The 24,575-nt window shown below is 49.8% G+C and overlaps 2 protein-coding genes across 3 annotated transcripts in view; both read right to left on the minus strand.

Annotated features, from left to right (window-relative positions):
- Window positions 1–329: 329 nt before the first annotated feature.
- Window positions 330–7,399, minus strand: SLC10A3 (solute carrier family 10 member 3). Of its 2 annotated transcripts, none has more exons than XM_060252478.1 (2): window positions 7,233–7,399; window positions 330–2,194 (listed from the first exon to the last, which is right to left on the minus strand). In XM_060252478.1, the coding sequence occupies exon 2, from the start codon at window positions 2,044–2,046 to the stop codon at window positions 745–747; it is 1,302 nt and encodes a 433-aa protein (XP_060108461.1). In that variant the 5' UTR covers window positions 2,047–2,194; window positions 7,233–7,399; the 3' UTR covers window positions 330–744. The 2 variants fall into 2 exon arrangements, with proteins under 2 accessions (XP_060108461.1, XP_060108462.1); XM_060252479.1 differs by having other exon boundaries at window positions 7,029–7,246.
- An 8,173-nt stretch (window positions 7,400–15,572) lies between these two features.
- FAM3A (FAM3 metabolism regulating signaling molecule A) overlaps window positions 15,573–24,575 on the minus strand; it is a 33,745-nt gene continuing 24,742 nt past the window's right edge. Inside the window, exons 6-10 of the mRNA XM_060253023.1 lie at window positions 23,657–23,715; window positions 23,522–23,572; window positions 18,918–19,002; window positions 18,113–18,239; window positions 15,573–16,344 (exon numbers count right to left, since the gene is read on the minus strand). Of these exons, the coding sequence (XP_060109006.1) occupies window positions 16,246–16,344; window positions 18,113–18,239; window positions 18,918–19,002; window positions 23,522–23,572; window positions 23,657–23,715 (421 nt within the window). The 3' untranslated portion in view covers window positions 15,573–16,245. The remainder of the gene's footprint in view (window positions 16,345–18,112; window positions 18,240–18,917; window positions 19,003–23,521; window positions 23,573–23,656; window positions 23,716–24,575) is intronic.

Raw genomic sequence — 24,575 nt, forward strand, 5'->3', positions numbered from 1 at the left:
AACGTCTGTGGGATTCAAGCCAAAGAGTTTGTCTTGTGTGAGTGCTCTGTCATGGCTTTCCTCCTTGGTGCCTGTGCCAAAGAATTATTACAATCTAAAACACGGTGAACACACCCATGGCTCTCTCATACAACCTTCAACGCCCTGAGAGGGAAGAAGAAATATTTCCCTCCTCCACACTCCCATGGACTGGATTTTTTTTTTAAATAATTCATTATTATTTTCCACTGTATCGGAATATCTTTATTACCTGCAGATCCCCTACTTTTCCAACACCTGTCAAGGTGTTTTTTTTTTTTAATTCAGAGACCCAGACACACAGAATGAAAAACCTTTTATCTCCTTTTATTCAAACCCTGTATTCCTGGTGAAGGGGGGTGAAACGACAATTCCACCCCCCATTTTACACCTCCCAGTCTGTGCACCTTCTATCTCCAAGCCCCAGAGTCACCTTTTGTTGGTGAGAAAGACAAATGGATTAAAACAAGGGGAAGAATATTTCTTAAAAGGCCTGATAATGTAAACTGCCAAAATACAGCCCCCTGGCTGGGATTCCTGTAATTTTAAAAGGCCTTTTTTGGTATCTGAGCCATCCTTCGAGGGGCCCTGAGTCTGAGGCCTTGGTACCCACACCCTCCTGAAGGGGGTGCCTCACGCCCAGCTTCCCAGGCTTTTGGTATCAGTATCTCCTCACAGGCTGTGTCAGACATCTTTGGTATCCGCGTTTCCCTTCCCAAGACGCACTCAGGAGCCAGCAGAACAGAGCTTCTTGTACACCAAATGTCCCAGAACCAACAAAAGCATCTCTGACGTGCTGCTGAGGGCCACGATGAACGGTGCTTGTGAGGCGAAATCCGCCTGGGCCCGCTGGAAGGAGAGCTGCAGCACGGCCAAGGCCAGCAAGCTATTCTGGACCCCGATTTCGATGCTCACCGTCCGTCTCTGAGGCCCGGGTAGTCCGAGGCACCAGGCCAAAACGTAGCCCAGAAGTAGGCCAAAGACGGGCACAGTAACGCCGGCCAGCACGGTGGAGAGCTGGACGTTGGCCAGGATGAAGGCTCCCATGTGGTAGGCCATGAAGAGGCCCCCCACGATGAGGGTGAAGCTGAACGGCCGGATGAGGAGGAGCAAGAGGCGAGAAAGGCGGGGCAGCTTCCACTTGACCAGCATGCCCGTCGAAATGGGCACCGCGATGAAGAGAAGGGTGATGAGGATCTTGAGGAAGGGGACGTGGAGCGTCTCGTGAGCACCCAGCAAGCGGCCGTAGAAGGCCGAGGAGAGCGGCATCAGCGCCGTGGCCGCGACAGTAGACAGGAGGGTCATGGAGATGGCAACTGTCACGTCACCCCCCAACAGCAAGCTGTACAGGTAGCCGCCACCGCCTCCGGGTGAAGAGCAGGCTATAACCAACCCCAAGGCCAGGGGCTTCGGCAAAGAGAAGGCCACGGACATGAGGTAACCATAAAGGGGCATGACCACAAACTGGCCCAGAATGCCCAGCACCACAGGATGGGGCTGGCGCACCAGGCCTCTCAGTGCCTCGACTTCGACCTTGCACCCAAACGCACATTTGTTGAGGAAAATGAGAGGCAAAAGGGCATAAAGGACTGGGTTTTCCGAGAAATGGCCCAATCCGGACCGCAGGGATGGCTCCGGGTCCCTAGCAGAGACGCGGATCCGGAAATCCACTCGTTCTTCTATGAGGCGGCTCTGCTCCAACAACTGTAGCTGCAGGGGGGCCAAACCAGCCAGGCCAGACTGGAAGGTGACCACAAATCCCCCTCCCCAGGCGGCGCTGACGTTCTCAACAACTAAGACCGTCGGCTCCAGAGACGTTGCGGTCAGCCACGCATCTGGCCCTTGGTAGTGGCAGGCCACTACGAAGACGCCACGGCTGTTTTCAGGGAAGTCGAACTCCACAGCAGTGCCATCCCCCATGCTAAGGTAGGGGCCATCTGTCGCTGTCCCCCCAGCCCAGCCCACCACCAGGAAGAGAAGGAAGGGGGAGGTTGCCCTGGGCATGGTACAGACAGCTGGCCAGACCATGCCGGGGACTCATTCCACGCAGGGTTCGCCTTTCCCCTCCGGCCCCCACAGAACATGGATTCGTTGTTCAAAGATCATCCTCCTTTAGGGCCTGGTGTTCCTGGGCTCTCTCTGCTGATCCAACTACGGTCGCGTAGAGGCGTTCGACCTAATGGGAGATGAGAGAGAGCCTTCAGGCAGCAGACAAAACAATCCCATAAAACATTAGGTTGAAGCAACTAGAGTGCTGGACTGGGGTCTGGGGGTTCAAATCTCTGCTCTGCATTAGAACGTTAGAGAAGCCATGTTGGATCAGGCCAGGGGCCCATCCAGTCACACAGTGGCCAAAAAAAAAAGGTGCCATCAGGAGGTCCACCAATGGGGCCAGGACACTAGAAGCCCTCCCACTGCTGCCCCCCAAGCACCAAGAATACAGAGCATACCTGCCCCAGACATAAGAACATAAGAGAAGCCATGTTGGATCAGGCTAACGGCCCATCCAGTTCAACATTCTGTGTCACAGTGGCCAAAACCCAGGGGCCATCAGGAGGTCCACCAGTGGGGCCAGAACTCCAGAAGCCCTCCCACTGCTGCCCCCCAAGCACCAAGAATACAGAGCATCCCTGCCCCAGACATAAGAACATAAGAGAAGCCATGCTGGATCAGGCTAACGGCCCATCCAGTTCAACATTCTGTGTCATAGTGCACACAGGTGCCATCAGGAGGTCCACCAGTCGGCTAGGACACTAGAAGCCCTCCCACTGCTGCCCCCCAAGCACTAAGAATGCAGAACATCACTGCCCCAGACAGAGTGGTCCATCTATCCCTTGTATCAGACCATGTTTCTCCAGGCTAAAGAGCCCCACGTGCTTTAACCCATCTATATAGGGAAAGTGTTCCAACCCTTGAATCATTCTAGTTGCCCTTTTCTGCATGTTTTCCAATGCTGCTGGGGGACTTCCAGCCAGTCAGACAATGTCAGGGACAGGACTGTGAGGATAAAATGGAGGAAGGGGAGAACAAAATTGTACATTACTTTGAGTCCCTTTGGGGAGAGAGGCCCTCAACTGGGCATTCCCCATAGGTCTGCCACTGAAGACAGCTCTGAGGGTTCAGTTAGTTCAGAATGTTTGGTTATTACCAAGAGCAAGACGTGGCATGCATTCTACTCCCATTCTGCAGGGCATAAATACCCAAATATTTCCCCCCTAAAGACAAGTAGCCTAGAGACAACTCCCATGGGAAAATGTACACTAGGACCAAACAGATCCAATCTCCTGACCCAGGGTGGCCAAACTGCAGCTAGGGAGCCACATGTGGCTCTTTCACATGTAGCAGGGGTGGCCAACCGTAGCTCTCCTGATGTTTTTTGCCTACAACTCCCATCAGCCCCAGCCATTGGCCATGCTGGCTGGGGCTGATGGAAGCTGAAGGCAAAAAAAATCTGGAGAGCTACTGTTGGCCACCCCTGACATATACTGTGAGGCTCTTGAATCCCTCACCGCCCCATCAGCCAGCTTGGAGAAGGCATTTGTCTCTTTAAATCATTTACCCAGAGCCAGTTTGGTGTAGTGGTGAAGTGTGCGGACTCTTATCTGGGAGAACCGGGTTTGATTCCCCACTCCTCCACTTGCAGCTGCTAGCATGGCCTTGGGTCAGCCATAGCTCTGGCAGAAGTTGTGCTTGAAAGCACAGCTGCTGTGTGGGAGACCTCTACAGCCCCACCAACCTCACACGGTGTCTGTTGTGGGGGAGGAAGGTAGAGGAGATTGTGAGCCGCTCTGAGACTCTTCGGAGTGGAGGGCGGGATATAAATCCAATATCATCTTAATCTCCTTACTCAACCCAAGACAGCTAGTGGCTTGGAAAATATAAAGTTGCTTTCTTTCCACCCCTCCCTCCCCATCTATTTGCCTTCCTTCCCTGTCTTGTGACTCTCAAACATCTGATGTTTATTCTATGTGGCTTTTAAGTTAGGCAAGTCTGCCCCCCCACACCCAAGACAGGCCATTCCATGTCTCCAAAACCCCAAACAAGGGTGCCCAAAACTCACATGAACAGGGCTGTTTTTTGGTAGCAGGAACTCCTTTGCATATTAGGCCACACACCCCTGATGCAGCCAATCCTCCGAGAGCTTACAGTAGGCCCTGTAAGAAGAGCCCTGTAAGCTCTCAGAGGATTGGCTACATCAGGGGTGTGTGGCTTAATATGCAAAGGAGTTCCTGCTAGGGGAAAAAAAACCCTGCATCTGAAGCTGCCTTATACTGAATCAGATCCTTGGTCCTTCAAAGGTCAGTATGGTCTACTCAAGACTGGCAGTGGCTTTCCAAGGTCTCAGGCTGAGGCCTTTCACGATACCTCCTTTAAGTGGAGATGCCGGGGATTGAACCTGGGACCTTCTGCATGCCAAGCAGAGGCTCTACCACTGAGCCACAGCTGCTCCCCATGCTCTTCTGTCTGTTGTTAAAGGCCCTCCTCTTCTACTGAATCGCACTGCCCGTCCTGCCTTCCAGGAACAGAAGGGCTTCAAATTTTCCTGAATGCATCGAAGCAGAGAGCTGCACATTAAGGAAGAGGAAGTTGTTGAATTTTGTTGAGCAACTTCAGGGTGGGGACGAGAACGTCTCCAAGTTGTACTCAGACAGTCTTTTAAGGAGGAGGTAAAAAGACCCAGAATGTTGTCACCTTGGATTTGGGGATCAGGTCGAGTTAACAGGATTCTTAGAGAGACCAGTCCGTTTTCAGGTCACCGAAGACAGTGTCACTTTGTGACAGATAACGTTGAGCTCGGGCTGGCCTAAACAGCAAAGAGCCAGTTTGGTGTAGTGGTTAAGTGTGCGGACTCTTATCTGGGAGAACCGGGTTTGATTCCCCACTCCTCCACTTGCAGCTGCTGGAATGGCCTTGGGTCAGCCATAACTCTGGCAGAGGTTGTCCTTGAAAGGGCAGCTGCTGGGAGAGCTCTCTCAGCCCCACCCACCTCACAGGGTGTCTGTTGTGGGCGTGGTGGGGGGAAGGTAAAGGAGATTGTGAGCCGCTCTGAGACTCAGAGTGAAGGGTGGGATATAAATTCAATATCATCATCATCGCAAGCCAACCCCTAAGCTAAGGGAGCTATGCACAGGAGAGAACAGGGTTTGGGGATCTTTTAAGAGGCCTTCAACTGAGCAATACCCCAGGACAGGGGTGGCCAAACTTGCTCAATGTAAGAGCCACATAGAATAAATGTCAGATGCTTGATAGCAGGAAGGGAGGATGGAGGATAGAAGATGAAGATGATAAGAAGATATTGGATTTATATCCCGCCCTCCACTCCGAAGAGTCTCAGAGCGGCTCACAATCTCCTTTACCTTCCTCCCCCACAACAGACACCCTGTGAGGTGGGTGGGGCTCGAGAGGGCTCTCCCAGCAGCTGCCCTTTCAAGGACAACCTCTGCCAGAGCTATGGCTGACCCAAGGCCATGCCAGCAGGTGCAAGTGGAGGAGTGGGGAATCAAACCCGGTTCTCCCAGATAAGAGTCAGCACACTTAACCACTACACCAAACTGGATGGAGGGATAGATAGATGGATGATAGATAGATAGAAGATAGACAGATAGATAGATAGAAGGTAGATAGGTAATGATAGATAGACAGACAGACAGATGGGGGAAGGAGATAAAGGTGGAAAGAAAGCAACTTTAACTTTAAATGCATTCTCTAAGCTGCCAGATGGCTTGCCTTGGAGAAGTGATTTAAAGAGACAAATGCCTTCTCCAAGCCAGCCAACAGGGTCGTGGGGCTTTGAGAGCCTCACAGTATATGTGAAAGAGCCATATGTGGCTCCCGAGCCACAGTTTGGCCACCCCTGCTTCATGCACTGCCAGAGATTTCGCAACTGTGGTACTGGGGCAGAAATTAAGGAAGCAACAGACTCCGAAAAGGGGGAGGGAAAGTGAGAAATACGTAAACGGTTTCCCAGCCAGCTCTTGGGAGGTTTCATAAACGCACAGCCTGCAACATTTGGCAAAACTTTAGTTCTATTGCAGCAAAAAAAAAAAATGTAAGCCGGCCCTGCTTCTCTCTCACGCAGAGCTACGCAGGAGTAAAAAGCAGTTGCCAGAAGAGGAACAATTACCCCTGCTTGAGTCAAGACTGATTTATGGAGACTGGAGAAGCCTATCCCACTTCCTCCCTGCGATTTTACTTTCCTAAGGCCTCCAGTTCTCTTGGCCCGTCCTCCAAGAATCTGGAAAGTTTTCCAGCGCCTCTCCCCGGGTCGAAATACTTTTCGACAACGCTGGGGCGCTGTTGTTTCCCCCCCCCCCCCCCATCCTTCGGAAAATGCACGATCATCGTCACGAACGGACAACCCAGGCGAGCCAGCTGATGTTTCCCTCCACCACCAGGATCCGAGACCACAGCTGTCCCGAGAAAGCGGGGCGCCGGCGCCAGATTCCAAAGGATCCGGTGCCCAAGCCGAGCCGGATCAGAGAGAGCCAGCCTAGCAGAGCTGAACCAGATCTGCGGGGAGGAGAGAAAAGAAGCAGCAGAAAGATTCAATATAGGATGTCTCTTCTCTCTCTCTCTCCCCCTCCCCTTCCCCGTCCCTTTCAGCTGAGTCACTTCGGTCTTAAAGCCACAAACACCTGTTGGCCAAACAACCCGCAGCCACCCAACCCTCCTGCGCCCTCACTTATAAGAGATCTATAGGTTCAGCCCTCCTGGGCCAATACCCCACGCTTTCTCTTCCATTCGAACCCTAGCAGCACCTTCCATTTCCAGGCCTTCAATTCAGCAAGAGCTCATAGCAGCGCAGCTCCTGAACCTTTCTGACCCCCCTCCCTCCCTTGTCCATTGAACAGTAGGCGCAGCTCCATAACAATCCCTGGATAAGCTCCACCACCTATTTTATTTTCTGCAAAATGACCCCTGCTCGTTTCTATTCCCTGCACGCGCCGCACGCATCCCCCCCACCCCCACCTCGAAGATAAAACACCCCGTTTCTTTCTCACTGAGCAAACCTTTTGCAAAAGCCGGCGTCGGAGCAACCCAAGCGAAGCCAACCTCCGGAGTTCCCCGGGCAGCCAGCCGCCTCCCCTCCTGAACCCCTCTGCCCAGAAACTGGCGCTGCAAAAGCCGGATTTGCAAGAGCCCGGCTCGGCTGCATGGAGCGCCAGTCGCCCTCGCTTGACCCCTTCCCCTCGGCTGCCCTCCCCAGCGCTCACCTGCCGCCGCCCCAAAGCGCACGAGCCAAACAAACGTTCGATTCGGTTGCCTTCGGGCTGCGTCCTTCCTGCCTTCGGCGTTCGACTCCGCCCCCTCGGGGGTGGCGCATCACAATCCGGGCCCCGCCCACACGACCGAAGGCGAACCCCGCCGGTCGCCCCGCCCCTGCGGGCAGAGCATGCTGGTAATTGTAGGCGCACCTAGCTCTAGATGTCTAGACCGGGGTGGATAACGGTTGCTCGCCAGATTTTTTTTTTGCCTACAACTCCCATCAGTCCCAGCCAGCATGGCCAATGGCTAGGTCTGATGGGAGTTGCAGGCAAAAAACACCTGAAGAGCTACCGTTGGCCACCCCTGGTCTAGATATCAGGGGTAGCCAAACTGCGGCTATGCGACACATTTTGTGTGGCTCTCGAAAACATCATAAGAACAAAGCAGGAGTCAAGTCGCAACCAATTTTTATTTAGAACATAAGCTTTCGTGTGCTCTTAAGCACACTTCATCAGACGAGGAATCCAGCACAGTGAGCAAAGCCATACATAGCTGAGCAGAGCCATACATAGCTTGGTCGGCAGTGGCCCAGAATGCAACATGGTACAGATTTAAGAACCAATTCCTCGTCTGATGAAGACTGCTTACGCGAAAGCTTACGTTCTAAATAAAAATTGGCTGGTCATAAAGGTGCAATTGGCTGGTCATAAAGGTGCTTTGTTCAGCTGCTTCAGACCAACATGGCGGCCCGCTTGGATCTACCATCATAACATAAGAGAAGCCATGTTGGATAAGGCCAATGGCCCATCCAGTCTAAGACAGCCAAAAAACCCAGGTGCCATTAGGAGGTCCACCAGTGGGACCAGGACATTAGAAGTCCTCTCACTGCCCCCCCCCCACCTCCCCGCAAGCACCAAGAATACAGAGCATCACTGCTCCCAACAGAGAATTCCAACAATGCGCTGTGGCCAATAGCCACTGATGGACCTCTGCTCCATATGCTTATCCAATCTCCTCTTGAAGCTGTCTGTCTTAAGACTCCTGCTTTGTTCTACCTAGATAGATAGATCAAGATAGATACACGCTATAGCATTTAGCAGATGCAGTTGAAAAAGACAGGGGGAGACGTTCGATCTGGACTTGGCCTTGAAAAGATGCCTTCTCCCTGTGCGATGGATTACTAAACATAATGCAATGGCAAAAACACTCAAACGGGGCCTGGTTAGCGGGATTGATGAGCGTCGGGGGTGGACCTTATCCCATGATCCGCCTCGAATGAGAGATCAGCGGTATAGTCTGCTCCGTTCGACGACCCTGGGCAAAAAGAACCAGCAACGTGATTGGCTGGATCAGGGACACGCCGCAATCTGATTGGAGGACGCTGGCACATCCCTGCTATTATCTCAATGGGATGAAGCCGTGACTGGTGCGCGTGGGGTGGGGGTGGGGGGGGAGCTGTGCTCATCCTTGCATCCGATTGGTCAATTTGAGGGCAGTTGCTCTACCGGGGAGTGTGGATTTTCCTGCTAATTAATGCAGCGCTGATTAGTGTGAAGAGGACCGAAAGAACCTCTTGCTGACGGTGAAAGAGGAGAGTGCAAAAATAGGCTTGAAACTCGACAAAAAAAAAAATCTACCGGCCCATCACTCCTTGGCAAATAGAAGGGGAAGACATGGAAGTAGTGACAGACTTCACATTTCTGGGATCCAAGATCACTGCAGATGGTGACTGTAGCCATGAAATTAAAAGACGTTTGCTCCTTGGGAGGACAGCTATGGCAAACCTAGGCCATATAAGAAAAAGTAGAGACATCACCCCACCAACAAAAGTCCGTATAGTCAAAGCGATGGTGTTCCCAGTAGAACAAAGTAGGAGTCAACTTGCACCTTTAAGACCAACAAAGTTTTATTCAGAACGTAAGTTGTCGTGTCCTCTAAGCACACTCCATCAGACAAGCAAATTCCCAGTATTCCCAGTAGTAATGTATGGCTGTGAGAGCTGGACCATAAGGAAGGCCGAGCGTAGAAGAATAGATGCTTTTGAGCTGTGGTGCTGGAGAAGACTCTTGAGAGTCCCTTGGACTGCAAGAAGATCCAATCAGTCAGTCCTAAGGGAAATCAACCCAGACTGTTCCCTGGAAGGTCAGATGCTGAAGCTGTATCTCAAATACTTTGGCCATCAAATAAGAAGGGAGCGCTCCCTGGAGAAGAAGAAGAGATTGGATTTATATCCCGCCCTCCACTCCGAAGAGTCTCAGAGCGACTCACAATCTCCTTTACCATCCTCCCCCACAACAGACACCCTGTGAGGTGGGTGGGGCTGAGAGAGCTCTCACAGAAGCTGCCCTTTCAAGCACACTTAACCACTACACCAAACTGGCTCTCCAAAAGACCTTGATGCTGGGAAAGACAGAAGGCAAAAGAAGAAGGGAACGGCAAAAGATGAAATGGCTGGGCAGCATTACTGAACACAAATTTGAGCAGACTTTGGAGGATGGTGGAAGACAGGATGGCCTGGTGTGACTTGGTCCATGGGGTCACAAAGAGCTGAACATGACTGATACTAAACAAAATTAGTTAGAGCTGGTTTTGCAGGAGAGAGTGAATTAGAGGCCGGTGGGGGGTGGGTGTTAATTGGATCACAAGGTGTTGGTAGGTAGGGATATATTTATCTGTCTCTCATGTGCAGGATAGAGAAGAAATTAATCTTAGGACACGGAGGGAAACAATCCTCAACACCTCTGCTCAGAAGTAAACATCATTTGCAGACCTCCTTTTGGGCAGGAGATCACAGGAGCGGAGCTCCAGAACCTCTAAATTTTATTGTGGTCTTTCTTTCTCTCCCCCCACCCCCCGCCAAATACTCGCTTCTGGGCTCCATTGTTCAACCCCCTGCGAGAATGTTGCTGAACTCTAAGACTTGACAAATTTTCTAATATTTTTCCCCACAAAAAAATGGGGAAAGAACCAAAACGTGTATAGCAGACAGACTGAAATCTTCATCATGCCACTGTGGCCACATTGGGGACAGTAATTTAAGAAGTATGGTGGTGCGAGTAAGGTTTTCCTCCCCCACAGCAGACACTCTGTGAGGTAGGTGGGGCTGAGAGAGCTCTGACAAAAACTGTCCTTTCAAGGACAGCTCTGCAAGAGCTATGGCTGACCCAAGGCCATTCCAGCAGCTGCAAGTGGAAGAGTGGGGAATCAAACCCAGTCCTCCCATCTATTTTCCTTCCCTTCCTCCCTCAAACATCTGACATTTATTCTGTGGGGCTCTTACGTTAAATACATTTGGCCCCAGGTTTTATGACAATGATAACTCAGTAAGCGTTGTTAGGTAGATGCTGAGTGGATAGAATTTAGCACACCTGCCAGTGATGTCAGGGGGTGTGTGGCATATGCAAATGAGTTATATTGATGAGCTCTGGCACCTCTTTTTCAGTGACGTGACCCATCCCAGGTAACTATTTAGGACTGCAGCCTTAACCGCAGAATAATTTGATGGTTCATATTGCCATTTCCGATTTGATGACCAAATTCGTTGTCGCAGAGAATAGGCTTAAATTTTAAAATCAGAGGGGGAAATAACATCTGCTGCCCTTGAATGTTACAGGCATTACTTAATTCATTCAAACCTCACCTTTCCCTCTGATGGGGACTCAAAGTGACTTCCATTACTCTCCTGTCTTCTGTTTTATCCTCACACAACAACCTTGTGAAGTAGATCAGCCGAGAGTGCGGAAATGACCCAGGGTCACACACCCCTCCCTGGAAGTTGCCATGGCACAAGTATGAGGATTCAAACTCTGGTCTCCCAGAATTTAGTCCAACACCACGACACCATGCTGGCTTCCACCAGAGGCTGCTTATTTGCAGGAGATGGAGGCTGTTTCTCAGCTTCCCTCCCCATTGCTTATTAGATTTAAACTCTGCTTCTGAAACAGGCAACAACGTAAAATACAATAAGGACAAGTGTTTTATCGGTAAACCTGATAATGGTAACAACAATTAACAAACCCAATTGCTAATCCCAGCAGAAGTAACGATTCTATCAGTTCATGTATTCAATACATCTCTCTCCCTCTCCCTCCCTCGGTCTTTCTCTCTCTTACCCTTACAGTACAAAGTGTAGCACACTGATCTATTTTACTGAAAGGCTTTCCCCCCTTCCTTTTCTGGTAAGTTAGTTCACCCTGTGCGTTCCATGCATTCTATAAGCTGAGCTCTTTTGAACTCGTCAGTATGTATTCTCTCCGTAGGGAGTTTATTTTGCAGCTTTTTATTATGATCATATTGGCATAGAATCATAGAGTTGGAAGGGACCTCTAGGGTCATCTAGTCCAACCCCCTGCACAATGCAGGAAACTCACAAACACCTCCCCCTAAATTCACAGGATCTTCATTGCTGTCAGATGGCCATCTAGCCTCTGTTTAAAAACCTCCAAGGAAGGAGAGCCCACCACCTCCCGAGGAAGCCTGTTCCATTGAGGAATCACTCTAATGGTCAGGAAGTTCTTCCTAATGTTGAGCTGGAAACTCTTTTGATTTAATTTCAACCCATTGGTTCTGGTCCTACTTTCCGGGGCCACAAGAAACAATTCCACACCATCCTCTCTATGACAACCCTTCAAGTACTTGAAGATGGTGATCATATCACCTCTCAGCCGCCACCTCTCCAGGCTAAACATGCCCAGCTCCTTCAACCTTTCCTCATAGGATTTGGTCTCCAGACCCCTAACCACCTTCGTCGCCCTCCTCTGGACCTGTTCCAGCTTGTCTATATCCTTCTTAAATTGTGGTGCCCAAAACTGAACACAATACTCCAGGTGAGGTCTTACCAGAGCAGAGTAAAGCGATACCATCACATCACGTGATCTGGACGCTAGACTTCTGTTGATGCAGCTCAAAATTGCATTTGCCTTTTTGAATGAAAGCAAAACTTCACTCGGGCAAAAAAAAGAAAAAAAAATCTTGTTAAAAGGCACCTGTGAGGGAAGTATTCAGAATGAGAATAGAGTGTATTTTAAAAAGGGGACTTGGTCCTTTATGAAACCTGACCAAGTGCCCTAACTGAATGAAATATTCCGTTTCGTTGGTTCCGAAAGAACAAACAACATCGTGCTCAGGAGAGGTATTTTTAAACTTGTGGCTTTTGCCAAAAAACACCTGGGGCAAAAAAAATATCCTGTCAGCCACCACTCAAGGCCCCAGGTCTTAGTACTAGAGCAGCGCTGTGGCTCAGTGCTGCAGGGCATGCCCCACAAGCAGGCCTCAGCTTCAAAGCCTCACTTTGCCCCCAAATCTTGTTGGTCTCCAAGTTGTAACGAACCTACAGGGCTACCCACTGAAACACGTGGGGCCTAACCTACTGTAGGCAAAAAACATCTGGAGAGCTACCCTTGGCGTAGGGAGTTTTATGGAATCTTCCAAGAAGTATCACAGCTGGTAGCACATGGAACCTAGCTAGTGAACAGGCTTTGCCTTGCCAAGGGACTGTTAGGCAGGTGAGCTATTCAGCCCTATGCCCAGGCATCTCCTTACCAAAGGGCACTGGAGTTTCAGTGTGGTCTTTCCCTCGCAGTGCTGGACTCTTCTCTCCGTTAGGTAACACAAAAGGCAATATGGTCTCCTGACCCTGTTGAGTCACTCAGCACACTTGCAGGGCTGCTGAGTTCTGGTTTTGAGACATCATTACCTGGTCTTAGGGCCCCGTGGCGCAGAGTGGCAAAGCAGCAGTACTGCAGTTGGAGCCCTCTGTCCGCGACCTGAGTTCGATCCCAGCGGAATGGTTCAGGTAGCTGGCTCCAGGTCAACTCAGCCTTCCATCCTTCCGAGGTGGGTCAAATGAGGACCCAGCTTGCTGGGGGGGAAGTGTAGATGACTGGGGAAGGCAAGGGCAAACCACCCCGTCAAAAGTCTGCCGTGAAAATATTGCGAAAGCAACGTCACCCCAGAGTCGAAAACGACTGGTGCTTGCACAGGGGATCTTTCCTTTCCTACCTGGTCTTATTAGGACTCATATTGTTGATTGGTCATGCGTGCAAGTGTGAAGATGTGGAGCAAGGGGGAGACCCAGATTCCTTCCAATCCTGTGCGGAGCTCTTGTCCCCTCTTCGATCCTATTCGTTTTGGAAAAGAGTTGAAGCTGACAGTGCTGTCTCCAGGCTTCATTTTGGGCAGGAGCTCACAGGAGCAGAGCTCCGGAACCGCTAAACTTTTATTGTGCTTTTCTTTCTTACCTCCAAAAAAGAAACCCACAAAAAACTTTGCTTCTGGGCTTCATCGTTCAAATCCCCTGAGAATTTGGCTGAACTTTTAAGATTTGACAAACTTTCTGATATTTCCCCACCACCACCACAAACAATGGGAAAATAACCCAAACATATAAAGCAGACAGATGGAAATCATCATGCCACTGTGGCCACATAGGAGAAAGTAATTTAAAAAATATGATGGGAGTCAGGGTTTTTTTATGACAATTATACTTCAAGAAGCATTTCAAGGTAGCTGAGCTGTTAGAAGAGCCCTATGGCGCAGAGTGGTAAAGCTGCAGTACTGCAGTCTGAGCTCTCTGCTCTTGACCTGAGTTCGATCCCAGCAGAAGCTGGGTTCAGGTAGTCAGCTCGAGGTTGACTCAGCCTTCCATCTTTCTGAGGTCAGTCAAATGAGTCCCCAGCTTGCTGGGGGGGAAAGCATAGATGACTGGGGAAGGCCATGGCAAACCGCCCTGTAAAAAGCCTGCCGTGAAAACATTGTGAAAGCGACGTCACCCCAGTGTCGGAAACGACTGGTGCTTGCACAGGGGACTGCCTTGACCTTTTACCTGAGCTGTTATAATTCAGTCCACCTTCTGGTGATGGCAGGGGAGTGTGGCTTATGCAAATGAGCTCCGGCCACCTCTTGTTCAATGAAATTACCCCTGGCTGTAGCCCTGATTACTGAGCCGTTGACAAAGAAGCTTTACCCTGTGGCCGCTGCTGACATTTGCCCTCTGCCTTCTCCTTCCTATTCATGGATGTGCATTCCTCCATATTCGCATCCACTGACATTCCTCTTCCAGGGGTGGGAGAGAAACCGCACAGGGATCTCATTTGTATGCTAACAGGTAGTGTTGTGGGTAACCAATTCACACGCTGGGCTCCACTACGGAAGGCCATGAGGTGAGGGAGGGGGAGAATATGCATCGGAGAGGAAAAGGGGATTCTCCCCAGGCTGTATGTGGGGGGGAGGGGGGCTGCTTTCCACTGGAATACACCATTCAAAATATTCGCTGCTGCCATCTAACGTACACAACTGAGTCACGGTGGCCACAGGAGCACGGGGTTTTCGAGTCGAGAGATGAGCAGGGCGTGGCTTGCCGTTGCCTGCCCCTGTACAGCGACCCTGGATTTCCTTGGTGGTCTCCCTAAAGAGCTCTGGCTGTCCTCAATGAGGGCCAGGACCTTTTCAGTCCCTGCCCCGACCTGGTGAAACGCTTTGCCGGGAGGTAACAGGGCTTTGTGGGATCTTCTACAATTCCGCAGGCCCTGTAAAGCAGAGATGTTCCACCAGGACATCAGTTTCACCAGTTCTCCCACCTTATCGTGCAATTCTGAATACTGAGCTAATGCGTATGAGAGCGGCTGCCCCAACACAGGTTCCCAGTAAATCATTGCTGCCAGTGGAAGTGGCAAATGAAACACGAGATGCCGGAATCGTGTCGCCCCGTCGGTCGGATAGAGGACAGCTGCCTCAAGAAATTTACCAAGCGTCTTTACGGTACTACCGGCGCCTGAGAACATATAAGAACAGCACGAGTCGGTACCTAGTCTTGATTTCAGCATCCTGGATTGGACTTTTACTTTAAATTTGGATTTATGGACTATGGACTTGATTTAAATGTTACTATATTATATAAAAGCAGATGAAATATAAAAGTAGGTGAATAGGTATAGCGTGGGGTTTTTTTTAAATGCTTCATACGCAGTGTTTCGTGAGTGTGTAATTATCTGTATGTTGTGGTTTCCTGTGGTGTTTGCATTCAGTGTAACAGCAATCAAAGTGCTTGGGAGAAGAGTGTGGGCACTGTGTGACACCCAACTGATGAAATCATTAGCCCTGAAGGTAAGTGCTGTGAGCAATGTTCCCTCTAAGCTGCAGAGCATTGTTAGCAAAAAATCTACTTTGTGAGCTACTGGCTTTGAAGCTGTGAGCTCCTGCATAAACTAGTGTGCTCTGGGGTCATCCTTCCGGAGCTAAGACAAAAATGTGTGAGCTGAAGGCTAAAAACCTGTGAGCTGACTCACGCTAACTCGGCTTAGAGGGAACACTGGCTGTGAGTGCCCATAAAAATAATCACCTCCAAAGGCCCCTGTCCAATTTTTATTAGGAGAATCGGTTTAGCAACAAGCTTCAAGTTTTTTTTTCCAAAAACGGGAATGCCCGGTTTTGATCCCCTCTGCTATGAATAGCCATGAACCGAGAGAGTTCTCTCTTTTGCTTCTCATCGCAAACAAACCAAGGACACCAACAGCTTCCAAGGAACTGCCTCGAGGCATCTTTCAAAAGTACCAAACCAAAAAAGGGGCCGTCCTTGAAAAGAGCAACTTTCTGGCAAGGGAGGTATTGCCTGAAGCCCAGCGGGCTACATCAGTTGGTCCCTTTAGAAGACTGCAGAGGGAAGGACAGAGAGCCAGACGTGTCCCGAGGACAGTTCCTGAGCCAGCAGTCAACGGAGGGCACAGATTTCCTCCTGGAATTCACAACAGAAGGGAAGCTCCACCCAGGAGAGAAATAAGGCACTAGGGTTGGGCTCGGGGGTCGGTCCCAGAGGTTACAGGTTGACAAAACCCCACTTCCCAAGGCCTGGTCTAGGCACGCCCTGTAGAAAGGAAAACTAGATTGCCTGAAGAGGCTGCGCCAGAGGACGATGGCTGAAACGGTTTGGGAAGACAGCAGGGCAGAGAGGCAGAACACCTTCCCCACCCCCTGGCTGCTGCACCATGCGGGCAGAGATCCCGCGGGCTCCAAAGAGGGAAGCCCTCACTGAACTTCAGCGGTTCGCTGTGGGATGCAGCCTTCCATCTCGAGCGCTTCCGGCCAGCCCTCGTACTTGTTGGAGCTCTTGCTGTTCTTGACGTGCTGTGGAAGGAGAGAGAAGAGCGTCTGTGAGAGGATCGGGCGCCTCCTCGGACGCCTCTTTTCCCAGTGGCCCTCAAGTGGCTTTGAGGCTTGTTATTCCTTCCCTTTGTCCCTCCCTCTGCAGGCAACCTTTCAGAGTGACATCGCAGACCCCAAGGAAAAAAGGGCCCCATACAGAATATCATATACAAAGCCCGTCATGGCCTTGGTCTCTCACATCTATAGGACCAAAGAGCAATTGCCATGGGGAATTCACTGCTGCAGGAAGTGGTGGAAGCTACAAGCATAGGCAGCTGCAAGAGGGGACTGGATAAACATATGGAGCAGAGGTCCACAGTGGCTGTTAGCCACAAGATACAGATGGAACACTGTCTGGGGCAGTGATGCTCTGTATTCTTGGTGCGTGGGAGAGGCCACAATGGGAGGGCTCCTGGATTCTGGTCCCACTGGCGGACCTCTGATGGCCCCTGGGTTTTGGCCACTGCATGACACAGAATGTTGGACTGGGTGGGCCATTGGCCTGATCCAACATGGCTCCTCTTATGTTCTTATGCCTGGGGCAGCGATGCTCTGTCTTCTTGGTGCTTGAGGGGGCAAGAGTAAGCGGGCTTTTGGCCCTGCTGGTGGACCTCCTGATGGCCCCTAGGTTTTGGCAACTGTGTAACCCTGGGCATTGGACTGGATGGCCTGATCCAACATGGCTTCCATTGCATTCTTATGTTCTTACAACCACCTATGCTCTGCTGTGACAGCTTTGTTCACCCCAGCAGGTCCTTCTGCGGGTACTATCCTGCAAATGGGCAACGATTGCTAACTGGCTGTACTCATGCATCCTCTGTTGCGGCCTTATGGAATGATATCCTGATGAGGCCAGGAGGCCTCCCGCTTTCTTGGCTTTTGGCAAACAATGCAAAATGGAATTATTCAAGAAGGCTTTTTTGCACAGGCCAATAGAACTGCACTGTAATCAGGGCTTCTTTTCTTTTTTTTGCTGTAGCAGGAGCTCCTTTGCATATTAGGCCACACACCCCTGACGTAGCCAATCCTCCGAGAGCTTACAGCAGGCCCTGTATGAAGAGCCCTGTAAGCTCTCGGAGGATTGACTACATCAGAGAGGGGTGTGGCTTAATATGCAAAGGAGTTCCTGCTACAAAAAGAAAGCCCTGACTGTAATGAAATGGTCAGAAAGTTGCATTGGTAAAGGATGGGGGCTGTGGCCTAGGTTGCTGTCTTGCTCCTGATCACTGTAAGTATGCTCCAGCCCAGGAAGTTTCTATACCACTTAATGAACATAAGAGAAGCCATGTTGGATCAGGCCAATGGCCCAACCAGTCCAACACTCTGGGTCACACAGTGCTCCCCAAAAAATCCAGATGCCATCAAGAGATCCACGAGTGGGGCCAGGACACTAGAAGTCATTTCACTGTGCCCCCCCCAAGCACCAAGAATTCAGAGCATCACTGCCCCAGCCAGAGAGTTCCATCTGTACGTTGTGGCTAACAGCCACTGATGGACCTCTGCTCCATATGTTTATCCAATCCCCTCTTGAAACTGTCTATGCTTTAAAAATGCACCACGTTTACAAAGGTCACGCCTGGTTTCAGCTCCGTTTTGAGATTTCTGTTTGTTTTCAGATTTCCGTAATCCAAACCCTATTGTGCTGTTCGTGACCCATCCTGTTTGACTGTACTCAACTTAAGTCTGCCTTGAGTCTCAGCCAGAAAAGCAAGCTCTAAATAAGCAAGTGTTTGTGTGTGTGTGCAAATACCTGTTCAAAGGGGCTTTTGTCCTGCACCCCCTTGGCACCAACGAAGACCCAGCTGTCCCTAAAGGATAGTTCCTTAGCGACGGTGCTGCCCAGCTCGCTGAAGATTTTGCGGGCCTCATCGTTCATCCTGGAGAGAGAGCAAACCTGAGCAATGCTGACTCTACGACTCATTATGAATTTAGGCAGATCGTAAGAGGGGTGTAAAAGAAGAAGATGATGATGATATTGCAGGGATGGCCAGTGGTAGCTCTCCAGATGTTTTTTGCCTACAACTCCCATCAGTCCCAGCCAGCATGGCCAATGGCTGGGGCTGATGGGAGTTGTAGGCAAAAAGCATCTGGAGAGCTACCGTTGGCCACCCCTGTGATATTGGATTTATATCCCGCCCTCCACTCTGAATCTCAGAGTGGCTCACAATCTCCTTTATCTTCCTCCCCCACAACAGACACCCTGTGAGGTAGTTGGGACTGAGAGAGCCCTGACAGAAGCTGCCCTTTCAAGGACAGCTCTGCCAGAGCTGTGGCTGACAGGCCATTCCAGCAGGTGCAAGTGGAGAAGTGGGGAATCAAACCCAGGTGTCCTACATAAGAGTCCGCACACTTAACCACTACACCAAACTGGCTCTCAATAAAATAAAATAAAATAAAATAAGAAAAGGGTGGGTGGGCGGGCAGGCCAACAGCTTTAAAATGTGCCCAGCAAGCTGCTTTCAACACCCTCCAAGGGGGTTGGGTGAAGCTGCAACATTACTGTTGAATGCAAGTGGCTTCTAGCCCATGCTGGCTGTTCCCGGTCAGTCACTCACTTTGTTGCAGGGTCATCGTACGAGGCCACGAATACCAATGTCCCCTCATGCAGCGGCCGGATGAATTTTAACAGCTCGCTCACATCTGAAGAAGAGAGAGAGAAAGAGAGAGAAGCAACAATTTAAGGCAAAGACGGTCTCCACGGTCATAAGAACATAAGAACATAAGAACATAAGAGAAGCCATGTTAGATCAGGCCAATGGCCCATCCAGTCCAACATTCTGTGTCACACAGCGGCCAAATATATATATATATATATATACACACACACACACTGTGGCTAATAGCCACTGATGGACCTCTGCTCCATATTTTTATCTAACCCCTTCTTGAAGGTGGCTATGCTTGTGGACGCCACCACCTCCTGTGGCAGTGAATTCCACATGTTAATCACCCTTTGGGTGAAGAAGTACTTCCTTTTATCCGTTTTAACCTGTCTGCTCAGCAATTTCATTGAATGCCCACGAGTTCTTGTATTGTGAGAAAGGGAGAAAAGTACTTCTTTCTCTACTTTCTCCATCCCATGCATTATCTTGTAAACTTCTATCATGTCACCCCTCAGTCGACGTTTCTCCAAGCTAAAGAGCCCTAAGCGTTTCAACCTTTCTTCATAGGGAAGGTGTTCCAGCCCTTTAATCATTTTAGTTGCCCTTTTCTGAACTTTCTCCAATGCTATAATATCCTTTTTGAGGTGCGGCGACCAGAACTGCACACAGTACTCCAAATGAGACCGCACCATCGATTTATACAGAGGCATTATGATACTGGCTGATTTGTTTTCAATTCCCTTCCTAATAATTCCCAGCATGGCGTTGGCCTTTTTTATTGCAAACGCACACTGTCTTGACATTTTCAGTGAATTATCTACAATGACCCCAAGATCTCTCTCTTGGTCTGTCTCTGCCAGTTCACACCCCATCAACTTGTATTTGTAGCTGGGATTCTTGGCCCCAATGTGCATTACTTTGCACTTGGCCACATTGAACCGCATCTGCCACGTTGACGCCCACTCACCCAGCCTCAACAGATCGCTTTGGAGTTCCTCACAATCCTCTCTGGTTCTCACCACCCTGAACAATTTAGTGTCATCCGCAAATTTGGCCACTTCACTGCTCACTCCCAACTCTAAATCATTTATGAACAAGTTAAAGAGGATGGGACCCAGTACCGAGCCCTGCGGCACCCCACTGCTTACCGTCCTCCACTGCGAAGACTGCCCATTTATACTCACTCTCTGCTTCCTATTACTCAGCCAGTTTTTGATCCACAAGAGGACCTGTCCTTTTACTCCATGACTCTCAAGCTTTCTAAGGAGCCTTTGATGAGGAACTTTATCAAAAGCTTTCTGGAAGTCAAGGTAAACAACATCTATCGGGTCTCCTTTGTCCACATGTTTGTTCACCCCCTCAAAGAAATGTAACAGGTTAGTGAGGCAAGATCTTCCCTTGCAGAACCCATGCTGAGTCTTCCTCAATAACCCGTGTTCATCAATGTGCCTACTCATTCTGTCCTTGATAATGGTTTCTACCAACTTTCCCGGTATTGAAGTCAGACTGACTGGCCTGTAATTTCCCGGATCTCCTCTGGAACCCTTTTTAAAGTTGGGGGTGACATTTGCTACCTTCCAGTCCTCAGGAACGGAGGCAGATTTCAATGAAAGATTACAGATTTTTGTTAGAAGATCCACAAGTTCAACTTTGAGTTCTTTCAGAACTCTCGGATGTATGCCATCCGGACCCGGTGACTTATTAGTTTTTAATTTGTCTATCAGTTGTAGGACCTCCTCTTTTGTCACCTCAATCTGACTCAGGTCTTTCAACACCCCTTCCAATATTAGTGGTTCTGGGGCGGGCAAACACTTCTCATCTTCCACGGTGAAGACCGAGGCAAAAAATGCGTTCAGCTTCTCAGCCATTTCCCCATCCTCCTTCAGTAATCCTTTTACCCCATGGTCATCCAAGGGCCCCACTGCTTCCCTGGCTGGTTTCCTACTTCTAATATATTTGAAGAAATTTTTATTGTTGGTCTTTATGTTTTTTGCAATATGCTCCTCATAGTCCCTTTTTGCCTGCCTGATCACAGTCTTGCATTTGATTTGCCACTGCCTGTGTTCCCTTTTATTAATCTCACTTGGACTGGTTTTCCACCGCTTAAAGGAGTCCTTCTTACCTTTTACAGCTTCCATTACTTTGTTTGTTAACCATGCTGGCCTCTTCTTATACCTGTTTGTGCCTTTCCTAACTTGTGGTATGTATTTTATCTGAGCTTCTAGGATTATAGTTTTAAATAGTCTCCAAGCTTCCCCAAGGGTTTTGACCGTATTTACCTTTCCTTTCAGTTTCCTCCTCACATGCCTCCTCATCTCAGAGAATTTACCCCTTTTAAAGTTAAATGTGGTTGTGGCGGTCTTTTTGGGCAACTCCCTATTTATACAAATGGTGAAATCAATAACATTATGGTCACTGTTCCCAAGCGGCGCAATCACTTTTACGTCTCTCACCAAGTCTTGGGCATTACTTAGGACCAGATCCAGGATCGCCCCACCCCTGGTAGGTTCTGAGACCATCTGCTCCATAGCACAGTCATTGAGAGCATCAAGAAACTCAATCTCTTTCTCTCGACCAGAACACATATTGACCCAATCAATCTGCGGGTAGTTAAAATCACCTATTACGACACAGTTTTTACGTTTAGCCGCTATCTTTAATCCCTCCATCATATTGTAATCGTCCTCTCTCTTTTGATTTGGTGGGCGATAACAAACTCCCATAGTTAAATTTCCTTTTGGGCCCTCTATTTCAACCCAAAGCATTTCTAAAAGGGAATCTAATTCTCTGACCTCAGTCTTACTGGACCGTATATCCTCTCTGACATACAGAGCCACCCCACCTCCAACCCTTCCCTCCCTATCCTTCCGATATAACTTATATCCAGGAATCACCGTGTCCCACTGATTCTCCTCATTCCACCAAGTTTCTGAAATTCCCACAATGTCTATGTTTTCTCCCAACACTAAACATTCCAATTCACCAATTTTACTTCGGACACTTCTAGCATTTGCATACAAACATTTATAATTTCCCAAGCAAGCTAGGCCCGCCACCTCTCTCCTGCCGCCTCGAGACTCTAGCAGACAGTCCATACTGTTTGTCACCATCACAGTGGACAACTCTGATCCGTTACTCGGTAGAAAAATAGAAGCCAACCCTTCATCTCTTTGAGACGAGTCCTCCCGAACCAGAGACATTCCATCTCCTGTCGGCTTTCCCCCAAGATTTAGTTTAAAAACTGCTCTGCCACCTTTTTGATTTTAAGCGCCAGCAGCCTGGTTCCATCCGGAGACAAGTGGAGACCGTCTCTTTTGTACAGCTCCGGCTTGTTCCAGAAAGCATCCCAGTGCCTAACAAACTTAAACCCTTCCTCCTTACACCATCGTCTCATCCACACATTGAGACTTCTAATTTGCGTCTGTCTCTCCTGCCCTGCACGTGGAACAGGTAGCACTTCCGAGAAGGCCACCTTGGAGGTCCTGGCCTTAAGTCTCCCACCTAGCAGCCTAAATTTCTCCTCCAGGACCTCACGACTGCATTTCCCCACATCGTTGGTGCCAACATGCACCACGACCACAGGCTCCTCCCCAGCACTGTCTATCAGCCTATCTACTACACGCGTAATGTCCGCTACCTTCGCACCAGGCAGGCAAGTCACCATACGGTCCTTTCAAATTCCACACAGACTGTTGGCCAACGTGAAAAATCAGCAGCGGCTGAACATAGCCTAACTCAAACAGGGCACGGTATTCCAAGACACTGTAAGGCTGGACAACACATCCAACTGCCGTGTTGGATTACACAGGAAAGCCACTGAAGTCCATGACATAAACACAATTTCAACAGGAAAGAAGAGAGCTTAAAAATGAATAGGGCATGGCTCCCAGTCCTGAAAAACACAAAATGCGCTACATCTTACAACGGCACTACAGGTAAGATTAGAACTTCAGCAGCCAACCCATATGCAAAAGAACCTCCTCAGGAAAGCTCCTCCATTAGCATGTCACAGCCTGGGAAACTCCTACAAGATAATGGCTCAGCCCCATCCCACCTTCCTGAGTAGACATAAATTACCTGCCTACCATCTTCTTCTCACTTTGACACAAAGAGAACTCTAGCTTTCTGCATTATACCTCTGAGGATGCCAGTCATAGCTGCTAGCGAAATGTCAGGTTCTACAATGCCAAGACCACGGCCATACAGCCCAAAACGTTTACAGCTAATGAACTCTGGCCATGAAAACGTTCAACAACACTCTGGCTCTTTCCTTCCATCCACAGGAAATAAGAAGGTGTGGGGGGGAGCCTCAGCCAATGGAGAATATAGGGGTTTTGCTCTGTAAGCTCCTATGTGATAGAGCAAGCATTGCAAAGCAAGCAGAAGGAAGCAAGAGAGAGGGAGAAAGAAGCAGACGACAGCCTGTCGCTCGGGGGACTGATAGGAGCTCTCTGGGGGCCCGATTTGGCTCCTGGGCCATGTGTTTGACACCCCTGGTCTATACCTTCTGGCTAACAGCCACTGATGGACCTCTGCTCCAATGCCTTCTCACTCACCTCCTGCCCACATATCAAAGGACTTCGCGTCGATCAGCTCTCCATTCACTCCTGCAAGCAAACAAGACGAGGATTAGAGGCTGGCTGTATGTCGCCCTGTGGCCCCTTCATCCACGGCTCACAGTCCCCTCTCACCGTTCACAAGCGCGATGTTCAGGCCCCGGCCCACGTTGTTCTTCACGCTGCTCATTAGCCTGAAAGAAAAAGGAGAAGGCTGGAGATCCCCTGGAATCACAACTGCTCTCCAGACAATAGAGTAGGGAGGGACAGTGGCTCAGTGGTGGAGTATCTGCTTGGGTCAATCCCCGGCATCTCCAACTAAAAAGGGTCCAGGCAAATAGGTGTGAAAAACCTCAGTCTGAAACCCTGGAGAGCCGCTGCCAGTCTGAGTAGACAAGACAGACTTGGATGGACCGAGGGCCTGGTTCAGTATAAGGCAACTTCGTATACGTGCTGAGTTCAGTTCCCCTGGAGGAAATGGCGGCTTCGGAGGGTGGTCTCTGTGGAATCGCCTCCCCACTGGGCTCTCCTTGCTCCCCAAATTCTACCTCCCTGAGGCCTCCAGCCCAGAGTCTCCAGGAATTTCCCAAGCTACAGCTGGCAACCACAGGAACAGTCCCCACCTACCAGTCTTCTAGCAAGGCCACAAGTGCTGAGGCTTTCCCTCTAGAATAAGCAGCTCGCAGGCCAGTGGGTGCAATGCACAGGCTTGGCATCACTTTCTCTTCCTGTGCCACACACCTCTCTCTTTTTTTGTATTTTATACACGTGGGAAGAGGGAGGGGTCTGCACCTGGAAGTCACAGCAGTCTCTGTTGACCGACCCACTACTGGGGGCCTGGAGGATATTCAGGGAGGTGGCTAAATAAAGCCTGCCCCTGTCTCCATTTCTGGTATTCCAAAGAGGTCTCCCACCCGAGTCCTTGCCTGAGTCGGCCCTGCTTAGCTTCTGAGATCTCACGAGATCAGGCTTGCCTGGGCGATCCAGGTCAGGGCGCACTCGCATCTCCCCCTCCCCCATTTTTATTTCCATTTACGACACCAAAACAAAATGT

Source organism: Heteronotia binoei, chromosome 13, assembly GCF_032191835.1.
Source record: "Heteronotia binoei isolate CCM8104 ecotype False Entrance Well chromosome 13, APGP_CSIRO_Hbin_v1, whole genome shotgun sequence".
Classification (NCBI taxonomy): Eukaryota; Metazoa; Chordata; class Lepidosauria; order Squamata; family Gekkonidae; genus Heteronotia; species Heteronotia binoei.

Excerpts from the sequence above, each read along its gene's own strand:
- SLC10A3 (XM_060252478.1), bottom strand. The coding sequence starts at position 2,046 with ATGGTCTGGCCAGCTGTCTGTACCATGCCCAGGGCAACCTCCCCCTTC.